Source organism: Amblyomma maculatum, chromosome 5 (assembly GCF_055883805.1).
Source record: "Amblyomma maculatum isolate TAMU_Amacu chromosome 5, ASM5588380v1, whole genome shotgun sequence".
Taxonomy (NCBI): Eukaryota; Metazoa; Arthropoda; class Arachnida; order Ixodida; family Ixodidae; genus Amblyomma; species Amblyomma maculatum.
In genome coordinates this window covers 78,271,768-78,288,888 of record NC_139348.1, presented here as the reverse complement: position 1 = coordinate 78,288,888, position 17,121 = coordinate 78,271,768, and the positions used below count along the sequence as shown (strand labels likewise).

At 46.0% G+C, this 17,121-nt stretch overlaps 1 protein-coding gene across 3 annotated transcripts in view; it reads right to left on the bottom strand.

The window, feature by feature from the left end:
• The window catches only part of nonC (serine/threonine-protein kinase Smg1), a 172,389-nt gene extending 159,270 nt beyond the window's left edge, over positions 1-13,119 (bottom strand). For 2 of the 3 annotated variants that reach the window (XM_084603825.1, XM_084603826.1), the window contains exon 1: positions 12,638-13,119. In XM_084603825.1, coding sequence (XP_084459951.1) covers positions 12,638-12,992 — 355 coding nt within the window. In that variant the 5' untranslated portion in view covers positions 12,993-13,119. Of the gene's footprint in view, positions 1-11,441; positions 11,532-12,637 lie in introns of those variants that run through there. The other variant, XM_084603827.1, reaches the window with a different exon arrangement.
• Positions 13,120-17,121: the final 4,002 nt, after the last annotated feature.

Below are 17,121 nucleotides of genomic sequence, written 5' to 3'. Positions count from 1 at the left end.
AACATCATGGCCTCAGTTCCGCCGTCTTATCGTAGAGGCGTATGTCAGCCTGGATAGGCGCGAACGAGCAGAACGTGCTCTACAATCTCGGAAATAGATGCCAAACAAGTCTGTCATGATGTATGTTGAGGATATGACGAAACTATTTCGACGTGCGGATCCCAACATGTCTGAAGACAGAAAGCTGCGCCACCTGATGCATGGGGTTAAAGAACAGCTTTCTGCTGGTCTTGTACGTAGCCCACTAACTACAGTTACCTCATTTTTAACAGAGGCGGTCACCATGGAAAAGATCCTACACCAGCGCCGCTCGGCGGTGTACGACAGCCCAATCCTCGCTACGACTGCGGCCGAGCCTCTTACAGCTGCTGTAAGCAATACTGAACACCTCCGAGATCTTATTCGTGCAATTGCACGCGAGGAACTGCAGAAGGTGTTTGCGGCACGTTCCAACCCAGGGGTGATTCTCTCGTACATATGATCCGCGAAGAGATTCAGCAAGTCATGCAGCCATCTCTGCATGTTGCTGAAGCTCAAAGTACCCCTGTTCCTGATTATTCTCGTCCGACTTAAGCTGACATTCTCTGACGCCCAGTTCCCGTCCAAGCTCCGTTGTCTACGTTACCACCAACCCAGTGCATGCCCGTCCAGCAGCCAACACAATACATTCCTGTACAGCAGCCAACGCGGTACGTGCGGCCACCGCGGTCAAACATTCGACGAACGGACGTCTAGCGGGCCCCTCAGAGCTGCCGCCTTTGCTACCACTGTGGGGAACCTGGTCACATTTTCCGGTGGTGCCGAAACCCGGGAACTCGGACCGGAGGGTTTTCACACCAACGCACCTAGACGCACGTTCGGTCAACTACCTCGTGACATTGGAGACAACCTCGCAGAAGAGAGCCTCTGGATGGCGCGCCGACAATCCAGGTCTCCATCCCCACGTCGGCAATCCCCTTCAACAACTGGTGACTTCCCGCGAGCACCGCCTGGTCGCTCGCCAAGCCCCCACTGGGAAAACTGAGTAGAGCGACCTACGGGGGCGGAGCCGCTAAATGTCAGCACAAAGAAGTCCCCCCAATGAGAACAGATATGGACTTTGGAGCAGAAACAACAGCATTTGGTTCACGAGACCGGCTATCGCTGGACATCCCTGTGTGCATGGATGGTCATAATGTCAGCGCTTTAGTGGATACCGGAGCAGACTTTTCGATTTTGAGTGGGAAACTGGCAGCGAACCATAGGAAGGTTATGACGCCATGGTGTAGCACGCAAATACGCACGGCTGGGGGGCATGTAATTACTCCTATTGGACAGTGCACGGCTAGAATCCAGATTCGTACGTCAACGTTTGTTGTCAGCTGTGTCATTCTCCGGGAATGTTCTCGTGATTTGATTCTCGGTGTGGATTTCCTGTGGGAATATGGCGCCATCATCGATCTCCGACAGCGAACGGTCTCGTTCTCAACGGAGAAAGCGGCTGCCAGCCCCACCGATGGCCAACGTACGTGCGCCCTACGAGTTTCAGCCGAGTGTGTTTCAGTGCCTCCCCGCTCCAGCGTGTTTGTGAGTGTTGTGTGCGACGGGCTTCGTGACGGGCCGATAATAGCTGAAGGCAACCGTTCGCTTTTATTTTCTCATAGCATCTGTGCAGCTCGAAGCTTAATTATTCTCATCAATGGTCACTCTGAGCTTCTCATCACGAACTTCACGAATGAATCTTGCCACCTCTATCGCTCTACTGCCATCACTTTCGGCGAACTGTTAAAGGAGTTGCGTCTGACATTATTGATACTCCCAGTGTTCTAGACCACATCGATGTTAGCAGTGACCTCTCTGTCTGTCAACAACGTGACCTGCGTGCCTTACTTCTGGAGTACGCCCCTTGCTTTGCCTCATCATCGAAAGTCCGGCAAACTTCTATCACCAAGCATCGCATCTTAACGTCTGACGATGCCCGACCTATTCGACAGCAGCCGTACCGTATTTCGGCCAAAGAACGCGAGGCACTTCGGACACAAGTCCAGGAAATGCTTAATGATGTTATTCAGCCGTCTAAAAGTCCATGGTCGTCGCCAGTCGTGTTTGTTAAGAAAAAGGATGGCACGCTGCATTTTTGCGTTGATTACAGAAAACTGAATGACATCACAAAAAAAGATGTATATCCGTTGCCCCGTATCGACGATTCACTCGATCGACTTCGCAATGCCAAGTTCTTTTCCTCCATTGATTTAAAAAGTGGTTATTGGCAGATAGAAGTGGATGAGCGCAATCTGGAAAAGACTGCCTTTGTGACACCCGATGGCTTATATGAATTAAAAGTATTGCCTTTCGGTCTGTGTTCAGCGCCAGCGACGTTCCAGAGAATGATGGACACCGTACTTGCTGCTCTTAAATGGCAAACCTGTTTGGTTTATTTGGACGACATCATTGTGTTTTCAGAAAAGTTTGACCAACATCTTAAGCGGCTGCGAACAGTATTGGACGCTCTTCGCTCGGCCGATTTGACACTCAAACCGGAAAAATGTCACTTTGGATATCAGCAGCTGAAATTTCTCGGTCATGTGGCTAGCGCTGACGGTGTCCGGCCTGATCCTGATAAAACAGCCGCTGTAGCCAATTTTCCCATCCCTACCACGAAGAAAGCAGTCCGACGTTTCTTGGGCCTGTGCGCATACTATCGCCGTTTCATTTCCGATTTTGCCAAGATTGCAGAACCTTTGACGCGCCTGACACGTGATGACGTCCCGTATGTCTGGTCTTCAGAGCAGCAGGAGGCATTCACCGAGCTGCGTCAACGGCTGCAGAACCCTCCTGTTCTTGCACACTTCGATGAGGACGCTGCCACCGAAATTCACACCGACGCCAGCAACGTCGGTCTGGGTGCTGTTCTGGTCCAGCACCAGCAAGGCGAGGAAAAAGTGATCGTTTATGCCAGCCGCACCCTTTCTCGGGCAGAATCAAACTATTCAACTTCTGAAAAGGAGTGTCTCGCCGTCGTTTGGGCCACAATGAAATTCCGACCTTACTTCTACGGCCATAAATTTAAAGTTGTGACAGGCCATCATGCTTTGTGTTGGCTGGCTAGTCTTCGAGATCCATCAGGACGTCTTGCACGGTGGAGCCTTCGTATGCAGGAATTTGATTACTCTATCGTTTATAAATCCAGACGTAAACATGAAGATGCTGACACACTGTCTCGATCCCCCGTGGAGTTGGCCCATGACAGTACGGATGAAGACGCCAATTTTCTTGGCATTATCAGTTCCTCTGATTTAAAGGCCCGGCAACGGGCTGATCCAGACCTCAAAACTGTGATCGATCATCTGGAGGGTTTCGATTCTACGGTATCTCGACTGTTTGCTAAGAACTTGTCATCCTTCTGTACGCGCGACGGAATCCTCTACAAGAAAAGCGCCGGCAACAGTGACCGAGCCTATATTCTAGTCATCCCTGCAGATTTCCGCGATGAAATCCTTCATGCTTGCTATGATGAACCCACCGCTGGACACTTGGGCTTTGCACGCACTCTTACCAGAGTGCGCCAGGCCTACTACTGGCCCAAACTTACCGCCACCGTTCATCATGTTAGAGGTTGTCACGAGTGCCAGCGACGCAAGACACCGCCATTGAAGCCAGCGGGTTTCCTGCAGCCTATTCCCCCACCGCTAGTACCATTCGACCAAATTAGTATGGCCTTTCTTGGCTCTTTTCCTCTATCGTCAGCTGGCAATAAGTGGATTATCGTGGCTACAGATTATCTGACACGTTCACGGAAACTGTGGCGGTGCCACGTGCAACATCCTCCGAAGTGGCACAATTTTTCATGACGCAGATTGTCCTCCGCCATGGCGCCCCTTCATACGTCATCACTGATCGTGGCAAGGCATTTACAGCACGTCTTCTTGAAAAAGTTTTCCAATTAAGCTAGACACATCACCGAAAAACTACTGCTTACCATCCTCAGTTTAATGGCCTTACTGAGCGACTAAACAAAACAATAGCGGACATGCTCGCCATGTATGTGGATGTCCGGCATAAAACATGGGACGAGATATTGCCTTATGTCACATTTGCATATAACACGGCCATCCAAGAAACAACTCGATTCACTCCGTTTCGCCTAGTATACGGACGCGATGAACAGACCATGCTCGACGCTATGCTGCCATGTGCGGCTGACGACCAGCTGCTTACCGCTGACGCAGAAGAATTCGCCAACTACGCTGAGGAAGCTCGCCAACTCGCCCGTAACCACATTACAAAACAGCAAGCAACAGATGCACGCCGATATAACAACTGCCATCGCTATGTCGTGTTCCAGCATGGTGACAAAGTCTGGGTGTGGACACCTGTCCGGCGCCCAGGCCTGTCAGAAAAACTTCTCAATCGTTACTTCGGACCCTACAGAGTGTTGCGTCGCCTCTCAGAAGTTACGTACGAGGTTATTCCAGACGGAACTGTACCGAGTTCTAGTCGTCAGTGCTCGTCTGACCTGGTGCATGTGCTTCGCATGAAGCCGTATTTTACCCGCTGAAAGTCGTATTTGCCATCCGGATCAGTTTTTTTCTTTCTGTGAGATTGCGGTTTTTTTTTTTAGGGGGGGGGGTACAACCACCTCACGGTTCGAGGTAGCGCTTGAAAGACGAAGAACTTGGAGACTCTCGTGCGCTTCGGCTAGCTAGGACTGTGGACCCTTGAGCTTGTGTCTTTTCTGTTACAGTTTCCCGGGAACCTCTGTCTTGACTGTGTGTATCTGCCCCTGTTGCCGATTCCCATAAATCCCTGTCTTCGTGACAATATAATACGGGCTGACCCTAGCAACAACTTGGAACAGACTAGCAGCAAACGGAACACTTGCTGGCACACTTCATAACTGAACACCTAGCCTGACCTAAAGAGTTTGCCTGTTTTGACTTGATAGATTCAAATGTCAAGTCTATTCCTTCAAAGCACTCAAGCCGTGCCACTAATCAGAGTTCAGATTAATGGGCATGACATTTGCACTCTCTACCTTGTGCACATCCTTTTGATCCTATGTCTGCGCTGATAAATTCCTGAGCACTGGTCAGCAGTGCCTTCAGGAAAGATAGATGGCACTGAAGGGTAGCCTTTTAATCCTTCAGCTTTCTTACTTCACTGCCTCCTGCGAATAGTTCATTCTTTGCTTGGGCAATGCTGGGACTCATCTTTACCATCTTGACATAAGCCCTGTAAGGCTTTCCAACACTCTTGAGAAGCTTCCTAGTGATTGACACCTTTAGCGTACCAACCCATAACGCTTCAAATATGATTTTGTCTGCCGTATTCCTGACAAGCTTGTCACTGACAAAGAGGCTCGATGGTGAAGTCTTGTTTTCACCCCAGAACCATTAGAATAACTCGTGCAGTTTTGGCAGCCGGACAAGTTTCCTAACGGCTCACAGTAGTTCGCGCTCTCTGCTTCGCTTGCTGCTCATGCTTTTCTCTCCACTGGCGATGCAAAAGGCAGGGAGGAGGTGTTATGTCACATGCAAAATACATTTTTTTGCAATTAATTCCCTCTACTTGTCTGTGGCTCATACTAAATTTACTTGCAGACAATTATTTATTATGCTCCATGCTTCCTTCCCTTACAAATTGTATTAAGCACAGTGCAAGATGCGCGGATATCTTCGCCTTCGGTGCTGTGACATTGTTCCTGTGTTCTACTAAATTTGATGGCAGAACATAGAGGCAGCTAGTTTGGGGCAGTTTTGGAGCAACATTTCATTTTGGAGCACGATGGAGCAGGAAAAGCAGTTTGGAGCAGAATCAAGCACATGGAGCAGCACTTCCACCCCTGTATTTTGCAAAGATGTACTGTCTTGAAATGAACCAACATTGGGGTGCTTGAAGGGAACATCTTCAACTTCCCAGGCCTTCAAGATTTTTCTACCTAAGTGGTATATTAAAAATTTGTTCTTTTAACACCCCACAAGGAACAAAAACACCCTTTTTTTCTTGCCTGGAGCAAATTCAATGGCATCAAGCAAGTAAATGTCCACTCAAAGTAACACGTATCGCTTTATAGCGCAATGGACAGAAAACCCTTTTTTTTAACAAGTAGTCTGAGAAAGCTTTAAAGGGACAGAACACTAGAATTTAGGTCTTAAATTTTTTTCGGCGCAATGGAAACATTGATATCTAAAATGTTCGAGTCCATAGTGATTTTGATAGAAATGCTGCAGAAAATTTTTACCGTCAATTTTTTCGATCAATACATGCACCTGTTTATATGTAGTCCGAAGACATACCGAAAACAGATATAAATTTCACTCGCCGAACAGTTATAAGACAATTTTTGCTAAAGTAATGTCCTGTTCACTTTCACACTCAAGGCTGTTACGGCACAATAACGCACGCCTCACTGACGAAGGTTTTAGCGGGCACTATCATCCCTTCAATCATGGAATTCCAAACACTGTGGCCCCATCTAGTGGCAAAATCTGAAAGCATATCTCTCGTGGCTTTTATTTAAGGACGCAGTTTAGAGAGTGCAAAATATGATGAATTATGACAAGCACTCCTAGAAGGAAAAAGAACAGTGTGCACTTACAAAAATCAGCTATATTTTGCTGACATCTAGTAATGTGAGGTACTACCCTGATTGAGATAGGGTTTCTCCGCTAGATAGTGCCTCAGTTGTTTTTATGCAATTTTCAATGGGAAATTAAAATTGTAAAGACTCTTTTCTTTGATATTGTCACATGTTTGTAGTGCTCGATCTGTACTATATGAGGCAAGGTGTTTTCATTATCACCATAATCTCATGACATAGTTTGGCCAGTGTTCTGTCCCTTTAAGAAAAAAAGTTATTGCGCTGGCCCTAACGTCGACTGTCAAAATAAATATATCATTTGAGAGTGATCAAACGAAAAAAGTTCATTAGCTGGTTATGCTAACTTGCATGTATGGCATATGGAAAATGCTATACAGATTACGAATCACAGAGCTGCCAGCACTCGTGAAAGAAAAATGGCATTCTACATCCAGCAGAAACAGAAAATGCTGTTTGAACATGGCAATTATTTCAACTGAAATTAATGATGACACATTTGTCCCAATGAGACCTCAAACCCTAGTCAACTAAGAAAATTAATCATGTTTCCATCCTTTATCAATCAGGCGGGGAGTTTAATTTCGTCCACTGCCCTGCCTCACCCAAGGTCATTTCGTGGTTTTTTTTTTTTTTTGTATCCACACAGAACGTTGTCAAGCTGCATATATTTACTACACTGTATGCTAGCAGACCTTCAAGCCACATTTCAGTGCGAGACTCCACTAGAATGAACTGAACCTTCCCAAGCAAGGGTGGGAAATCATTTCGCAAAAGACCCTATTCCAATTCTTGAAAGGAGCCACTGGCAAGCAGGGCAATACAATGAAAGTCAAAACACCATGGCCGCAACGCCAGTGCCAGTAAAAGCCGCCCACAGTCCCTGGTCAGCAGTATCAGGATCAAAACAAAAGCCGGGAACATGAAAATGTGACAAGAAACAAAACTGCAAAACACGAAACGCTGCACTGACTGGAATAGGAAAACGAGGGCACAACACAACATATGCTTGTTCTCTTCATCTTCTCTTTTTTCCAACTGGTGATTAGCCTATGTGAGCGGAGATAACAGCTCTCTAGAACAAAGTGTCCCATTGTCCACCTGCCTGAGGACAATCACGTCATTCAGGAGAGCAACTGGCTGCGTAAAGGCACGATAAGTGACAGAGACGGTCATGTAGTAACCATGCTCAGCAACAGGCATTGGAAAACAAATGTCCCTCGAGCAAAGAGTTTATGCTCACATGCACAATGCAATAATATTTTGCATCTGGATAAAATGACAAGAGCAGGAGAGGAATCTATGCTATGTCCCTCTCATGCATATCCGCTGTGCAGTTGCCTGTGCCATCCACGCACACATGCATAGCGCCTGTATTGGCAAAAATTTGCACACGGAAATTCCCCAATCCAAGCAATTAATTACCTGCTAAATTAATTTTTAAATGAAGAAAGTGAAGTAGTTTCCACATTCAGCAAATAATTGCGAAAAACAGAAACTGACGCACTAAACTCAAAAAGGTCTGCAAGGGAATGTTTGGCCAGTGATCTTCAATGCTACTCAATCAATCAATCCTGTGCTGTTAGAAATATAGAACATGAAAAAGGCAATTGGTGCCTACGGATGCTAGGTTTACCGATGACTCAGTCTCATTGTGTGACATGCCAAGAGTGGTACTTTTTCTCATCAGCATAATTAGGTTGGTTGGTTTTGTGGGGTTTAACGTCCCAAAGCGACTCGGGCTATGAGAGAAGCTGTAGTAGAGGAATCCGGAAATTTCGACCACCTGGGATTCTTTAACATGCAACTGACTGACATCGCACAGCAAACTGGCGCCTTGCTTTTCGCCTCCATCGAAAATCGGCCACCGAGGCCGGGATTCGATCTCGCATCCTTGGAAACTCATCAGCATGATTAGATGGCCTAATAAGGGTATCACAGGTGGCACACTCGTTATGCGAATTTTTGGCGAAATGGTCACCACCAGCGCCCATTTCATTGTTAAAGGTGGTGCACTCACTGCTCTCCAGCATAGCTGAAATCCCCTCCTAAATACAAACCTCGCACAGAAATGCATGAACTGTTCCTGAAGTTCAGACAAGGTGTGCAGGTATGATGCAAAGAGGTAAGAGAAATGGGACACCATGAGTTTATGACTGACAGCACTTATCCTCTTTTTGCCAAATGTCTCTTAACACTACTCCCACAAAGCATGCACCTATTGGTGGCCTGCCCTTGTGAAGTTGATAGCATATTTCTAAACCACACTCTAGTGAATTTTGATGGGTACTGGTGAAGACTCCATCCAGCTATTGTTCTATTGTCTGTAAAAATACATTCCCTGGTTTTTCTGCTTATGCTGACGTTTATGACCGCAGGACACAAAATCAAGGCCTAGAAAATCCAATTCGAACATTACCCCGCCAATTATTCGAACCTGTCGTGCCCACTTATTGCCGTTTTACAGTTCATAAAGTGTAGTCCACCCTCTGGAATTCAAAACTGGCTGGTGATGATGACACATATATTCTTTTTCTTCCCTAACCTGAGGTGTCTGATGTTAGGGTAACACAGTCTACCAATACAGGCTAAATTTAATTTGTCCTCAGCATCCCTTTAAAAATTTTCAAATTTATTTTTAATACTTTTCACACTGACATCACACAACGAAAGTGATGATACATAATCCGAGCAGCTATACATTTAAAGTTAAAGCATTGAACAGAGCTCACGCACTTTGCAAAATCAATAACTAAATGGAATGATGACCAAAACATGCCATAAGTTTATGGAGGTAATAAATTGAGCACTCCAATATGCAAGAAAAAGAATGATTTATAACTTAATTTGGCAATAAAAATTGCAATAAAACAACTGATGAAGTGACCTCTTGCGGGAAAAATGCTGTCATTATCACTGTAGTACCCCACCGGGGCTACAAGATTACATCTCAGGAAAATGCCGTTTTTCTTCAGTGCATTCAGTACACAGTGTTTTTTTTTTTTTTTTTTTTTTTTTTTTTCAGAAATGTTTGTCATGTATATTACATTCTGCATTTTATCGAGTTTAACCTTCAGTACAAAGCAACTCATTTCACATACCTATGATATCTGTCTTTAGCATTTGTTACTTGATGGCACCACAGTGTTTTGAATATCTTGGATAATGCGACCACAGCCTCTATCACGCTAACATTGATGAGACGTATGTTGCTGTACTGTAACATTTGAATATGGGAAATAAAACATGCTACTCTACAATAAAGATTTCCAATTACTGTCTGTCAGGGAAGAATTATGCTGCCCTTTGGCACTTCACTTTTTGCGATGCCCAATAGTCATTGCGGTCCTTGCTCATAACATATGCCTACATAAAGAGGGCACGTGCACCTGATAGAAAAATTCTCAGCAAATTTTTTACAGACTGTGTCTAACAAATTTGTTATGGAGTCAACCATTTTAGACAGCAAGCTTTCCATTGTGTCAAATAAGATTGGACACTTGAAGTTAAGTGCTCGCTCCTTACAGAAAAAAAATAAAAAGGCGAAAGATGAGACATAGCAATAAAGGATTTCTCTTTCATGCTATTTATTAAAGGACTGAAACCTACTTAGCAACAGTGAAGGATTTTGCTATCTTTTATCATGAGGAGGCACCCTATAAACATACACATCTCTTACAAGGCTATTTCAAACTGCTAATGAAAAGTTTTGATCCTAGAATGTCAGTTGACTCGGAAAGCTGACAGCCACCTTGGAGTATCATTGCAAACGCAATGATACTCCACCTGTGGCATGTCCTCGATTAATGGTATGGTATATGAGGTTTCACATCTGAAAGCAACACATCTGTTATGAGATGCCAAAGTAGAAGGCTGCAAATTAACTTTGACCCCCTGAAGTTTTTAAGTGAGCTGAGACAACAGAGGCATTTCGGCATTTACCACCATTCAAAACTTGGCTGTCAGAATCTAAATCTCCTCAGCAAGAGCCCCAAAATTAATGCAGTGATCAGGAGGTACGAGTCTAACTACTTATGACTCTTCTACAGACGCAAACCATACTTCACCAGCAACTTCAAAATTTCCTTCAAAACAGAGCGCCCCAAAGCAGAAAGAGGCAGCCCAACATGATCTTAGAGAGCCAGAACAGGCTGTGCCATGTTGCACGACTCAAGTTACATAAGCCACGTTAATGCCGTAGCAGCAACACCCCAGCATATGAGACCCACTCTGGAGCACGAAGCATGTAGGATCACTTGCATACATGAACACATCTTCGAAGTTGGGAACTGAAATGTCCAAATTGTCAAAGACACTGAAATCTGCCATCATCGGGAAGAACCCCCTACAGAGAAGCAACAGGGCCATTTCAAGAGACAACTTAAGAAAAAAGTAGAAATGAGAATATATCAACCTTTTTTGCCGATACTATCGGTTCATCATTCACGCCTACGCTCGCGATTGCTTTACTTCAAAGCATTGCAGAAATTCCCTCGCCTCTGAAAGCTAAGCAGTAACAAAAATTTCAAAACATAAACAGTAGGCCCAGCTGCTTATGAATGCATTTCTCCTTTCATAGGGTGCCTTTTGATCACAGGGCCTCAAATGGTTTCATTGCCTCATTTGCTGTTGTTCTCTTAAAATTAAATGCCTCTCCTTGCATTAATTTTGTCACTCAGATAGCCCCTTTCTCATTACCGAACGGTAGCCTTTCATAAGAACTTGGCGGCTCTAAACATGTCAGAACGCTGTCGATATCAAGTGGAGAGCAATGAACATAACTCATCACAATGGCTGGAAGGTTGCTATAGCTGCCAACACACCTTAAGAAATCATGCAAAGAGGTTTCAAAAATGTATGTCACCTCGTAACCACGTAGTTCGAAATATACGACGCATGCTGTATCTGCCGGATGGCTTTTATGCCACGCATCGCATGCACTTGGGAGCTGCGGTGAGACTACTACGTGCATTCTGTCAGGGTGACAATGAGCGCATCAGTCACTCCGCTGAAGGGCGCTGCAGTGTCGCCTCTCAAATCAGATCAAGCTGAGAATAAAAGGCCTTGGCCGTGCTCTCTCCAGCAGAAGACAGCTGTTCAGGCATCGCAGCTGCTATGGCAACCTCCTTCAAGCAAAAATCACTCGGGAGAAAAGGATGCTGTGCACGAAGCAGTGGCTAAGCATTCTTTAAAATATTATTTTGCAGATGATGCTGCCAGATCCGACAACAGATCCACATGTACTGAGAGATGCTGACGTACCTACATGCAGCAATACTAACGCTCGATTTTACTCTGCGACGCTCCAGCTCGGCAAATTTAACGCAAATCGAACGTCGTTAGCTCACATCTATCACAATTGGCGCCGAGACCTAAAAACGTGCGAAATGCATCGTGGCCCGTAGGCCAAACGACGCAAAGTTCGGCTCAGCATTTCTACAGTGGCAGCGGGGAAGCGCGGGAAACAAATAGGGAAAGTTAGCAGAGCTATTTCGAAATGAAGCGTAAGCAACAAGACTCGGTGCTTACGCTTCGTTACATGACGTTTCAATTCGGCGCTCCGCTTAATTCGGACGAAACCCAAAGTTCGGAAGTGAATCCACGTAGTGCAGCGAGACATCGTCAGTGGGAACAAACGCTACGACGAGACTCCTAGAATGGAAACGACACAGGCGGGAGAACGTTCCTGAGCCCAACCCACGACGCCGTGTTTACAACGGCGATCAAGGACATGCCTCGTGTAGCTTCGACACGGCTGAGCAGGAGAATAGCCACGGAGAGCCGAAGGGAAGCGTTCAGGGGTGCGTTCAGGAGAACGGCAACTCAGAGCAAAAACTAGCTGCGCCGAGAGTTGGAGATAGTGATGATACAGGAACCCCGATCAAAACAACGCGACGCGCCACCCATGTATCGACGTGCAACGGTCGTCAATGCGTTTGGACTCGATCGTGTGCCTCAACGGCGCGTCGAACACGTCATCCACAAGTCGCACGGGCGAAAGCTTTTTTCAAGCCGAAATTATACGACTAAGAACAGCAGCTTTGCGAGCGCCCGGGTCACCTGATGGTTTCTTGGAGTTGCGCGACTTGGCCGAGGGAGGCTTGGTGTTGCCGGGCTCGTCGCTACGACGCGGCGAACCTTCGGGCGTGCGTTGTTTGACTTTGACCCGGTCCTGGCGACGGAAGACGAGATGGCCATGTCCGTCAGCGCCTTTGGTGGACCGGGACCCGGGGTCCTTTCGGTCGGGGCTAGAGGGCCCGTGCGACGCGGCCCGCGGGCGCTCAGAGCCTCGGTGGCGGTGCGTAGGGACATAGTCATCGCCGCCGCCGCGCCGCTCATCGCCGTTGTTGTGGGGTCGGGCGCGTTCACGGCGCGACTCCTTGGACTTGCTCACGAACCAACGGCTCCCGCTCATCGGATCGCGGCGTCTTGTGCGTTTTCCACTCGCGCGGAGGAGGCGGTGTCACATTGCCCAGCTGAGCAGCCGGCCACCAGCGTGACGATTGCAGAGCACGCAACGATAATGCGCAGACGCCATTAACCTGCGCACTGCCACAGGAACGCAGCAACGAGAGGGTCTAAGGGAGCGGATAAAAAGTTCCCATTCAGTGCTTTGAATGTAATATGGATTCAAAATTTTACCATGCTGATATTACTTCTAAGAGTTGATATATTCTTACACTATTCAAAAAAGTGAAAGCGTATAAGTGGAAGCGCGAGTTTTGAACTTTGGTACGATACATGAGAATCGAAACTCCGATTCCACGTTATCGCCTTCTATTTCAAGACGCAACAAGTTACTATCACAACATTCGTCATCATCGTGCGCTGCGCCATGCAATGAAGAGCTCCGCACATGTCTTGCAAGGCTGCGATTAGCCGGCTTTGCGTTGCACCAATCTACTACACACAGAGAGAATGGTTGACATGTAGTGAAAATGTCGAGTATTGGTGGCGATTCGCAATGCGCTTCGAGCTGCGAGTGACGCCAAGTGCAGCAATAAAAGGGTTAGCATGTGTATGCGTGGACCAGCGAACGCTATTTCTAGATGTACAGAGCAAAATGCATCAATGATGCAACGTTTTGCACGCATGGCGGCTCGAGCTTGATAGGTCAGAAGCTCCACACTTCGCGAATCGTCATTTTATTCGATAGAATATTCATGCTGGGAACATATATGGCCAAGCACCGATTACTTGACAATGTGCGACCATTTGTGCGGACCACGCACGTGCTATGGCCGCGTACGGTGGCTGCCTCAGCGTCAGTTGCGCAGACAACTGCGCTTGTCTAACGCGCGACCTGTCTCAAGAATCAAGACAGATCTGCGTTAGTGGAAAGCCCTCGGAAGCAGAGAGGGCGAGCTGGCTGATGGGCCTCTAGTTGCTCTAGTCAGGAAATCCGGCGGCTGCCGCGGCTCCCACCCCTCAATAGTTGGCACATGCGTTTGGGTCATCAGGTGGATTGTTTGGACAGATCCACCCATGTGGTGCAGGCCTGCCTCCACCCCACATAGTTTGCGTTTGGAAGACCCAGTTGTATGGATGTATACCGTATCTCTTTGTAGGCGTCGCCATTTTCATGACTTCCTCCGCTTTGGAGGCCCATTGGCTAGCGGCGGATAATATATTTTCCGTGAGAGACTCTGCAGTAACCTTCCGCGTATATGTCGCCAGGGTGCCTGGGTAGGGTGCGAGGGAATGGAGGTACCGAGTCCTAGGTGAGGCATGGCTGCCCCTTCTATGACTTGACGTTCTAGTGTCCAGAAGAGACATTTATCTACATGTGTCAGGGTGGCCATGATTTTTTTAATAATCTGGCGGTCGGGAAAAAATTCAATTCTGACGTAGTTGCGGTTAAGCAACTAGAACTACATACGCCGCGGTTAAGCAATAAATGGCCACATCCTCCACCGTTTTCATCAAATGCAGACACTGAGGACACCAACAAACCAGACAACACACCAACTCTCAGGGACGTCCCGTTAAAATTTCTACATCCCACATCCTAACAGGGTAATCCGCAGGCCATCCCTGCGAGCTCCCTTCTGGGGCTATGCTTGAACCTCCAAAGAAGGATCTCCGTGGGACGTTAAATTTACTTGTCCTTTTATGAGACCATGCTAAATAGATTTCAGAGCAGTTGAATGGATCATGCACTCTGTCGCACGAAAACGAAGGAACAAGAACCACAAATTCGCTTCAAATGTCAAAAACAAAAGATTTACTGGTCAACGCTATAACTAGAAATTGGCGCCGTCCCTGCTACGATACTCAAAAGTTGCTAACTAAATTTCAGTTGCGCTTTTCAAAGTCTATGTTGGGGGTTACAACTGATTGTTCATTATGGTTTTTCAGAGCATATATGAACAGCGAATGTAAGCTCATAACTGCATTAGCTGATGCTTGGGAATTGGTTCCTTTGGAAAATATATAAAAGGCGGTGACGAAATATGCTGCATTACATGATATGAGAGGTAAGGTTCAAGTTAATCGTGTTTGCAAAAAGGGCATACACCAATCGCAACAGTTAAACGTGGCGCCAAACTATAATGGGGAACAACTTCGTGGCGCCCAACTTCTCTGAAGAACACAAACCAGCTCTAATTAATGGCTTTATTTTTATTGTCCACAAAGAAATGAAGAGGCTCAATTAACAAAATGTGGCAATTGACCTTGGTTAACTGTACTGCTAACAAAATATATATAACTATTCAAGAGATTATTTTATATAGCTTTGCACATATGCAGTCTATTGCTTGTTCATATCAGGATACCCTTGTTGTGGAGTATATATAAAAGTGCTTGAGAAGTGCGGTGATCTCAAAATTGTGACTCCTCTATTCTTTGCAAAATGTGAGTATGTGCGTAATTTCGCAAGAACCGCAGTTTTTGATGTGTTTATTATGCATAGTATGCGAGACCCAGTATACAGGCGTATGCAGAAAACATCTATAGTTACAGGCTGCCGCATGCAGTGTTCAACGCCCCCAAATATTGCTTCGCACATGGGCGTTCATCGAGTACGTAAAATGTTTTTAGCCAAATATTATTACGTTTTGAATCTTTAGTTGAACACAAAATAATTGTAACTGGAAATATTGAGAATTAACGGTCAACTTCAGCATTGTGGCCTTTCCCGTTGAAATTCAACTCTGCCCCCAGTTCTTCTAAAATCATCCCTACCCTAATTGTCCCAATACAAATTAAAGATGGCAACTTGAGTCTGCTCATAACACCAACATGAGGCGACGTTTATTTTGAAAACTTGAAACAAACGACTTTTGAAAGAACATATAACTGCATGCTTCTTATGAGACCTCTGCAAGACAGGGCCTAGAATAACAAGCAGAGGAAAATCTCCTAAACAATGTCCCAATAAGCTCCTAAAATACCTCAAACATGTCCCACCTTGGCATTGTTTGGAACAAGTCACTTCTTGTTTCATTTGGGATGTTTTGTGGATCTTTGTGGAACTTCTCCGGACTTCCCTAGGACATCCGAATCTTGCATCATCGGAATCCCTGGGATGTCCCTGGGGGCGTATGTGTGTTGTCTGGGAAGTTAATTATTAATGAACCACTACTGCCCCTGTGTACCCCCGCCTCTGACTTTGCTGCCGCTATACATTGAATGTCTTTTATAATTATATCCAGATTTTTCCTGGCACATATATTGTTACGATGGAGGTTTGACATCGGAGCGCTGAGGTCGGTAGGGCAGAGAGCTCAGCTGGTCAACAGCAGCTCGTTGTTGTTGTCCAAATAACTTATGGCACATACCCACAGAGGGGGATCAGCCAAGAATTCAGTCTTTCTCCTTCACTTGTGCTGTCAGCTTCATCTTCTTCAGGACTGTCACAAAATGTTAAGGTCCATAAGAAATGCACCGTCTGGCCCCCCCATATGCAGATTGCTGCCAGCCGATTAATCTGGGTATGTGGCGTGTAGGACGGCATATGTTCTCCGAGGCTGAAGGTACACAACCCCAAATGCAAGAGTGTTAGAAGTATTGAAGGTTTACAGAAGATCAAGCGCGTCTTTTTATCTTCGTTTCGGATCATGTCCATTTTCTTGTGATCTCGATTACAAGAAAAAATTCCGATGGACTTTAGCTGCTAAATTAGTGAAAGGCAGAAGCCTGAGTGCCGCATTCTGCAACGCAACTGGCACTAATTAATAATTAAACAGGCATTAGTTAATTATTTATTAGTTAGTCATTACTTATGCAAATAATTAGTGAAGTACTCAATTAGAAAATAATTAGCCATGAGTAATTTATCATTTACAGACATAAAGACGGACATTTGCGCATACTGTGGTGGTGCTCTGTGATTGGTCGATATCTCTATGACGTCATCCCACCTCTGTCAATTAGGGTCGAAGCAAAAGCGGGACATATTTTGTCCAGGACAGCATGAGCCATTAAAGGCTTTCACCATAATAGAGCTATAGCTAGCTCCCGCTTTGAGGTACAAATTACGGAGTAGAATACACGGTATTAGGCTCAGCGCTACCGCACGAGCGGCAGATCTCAATTTGCTC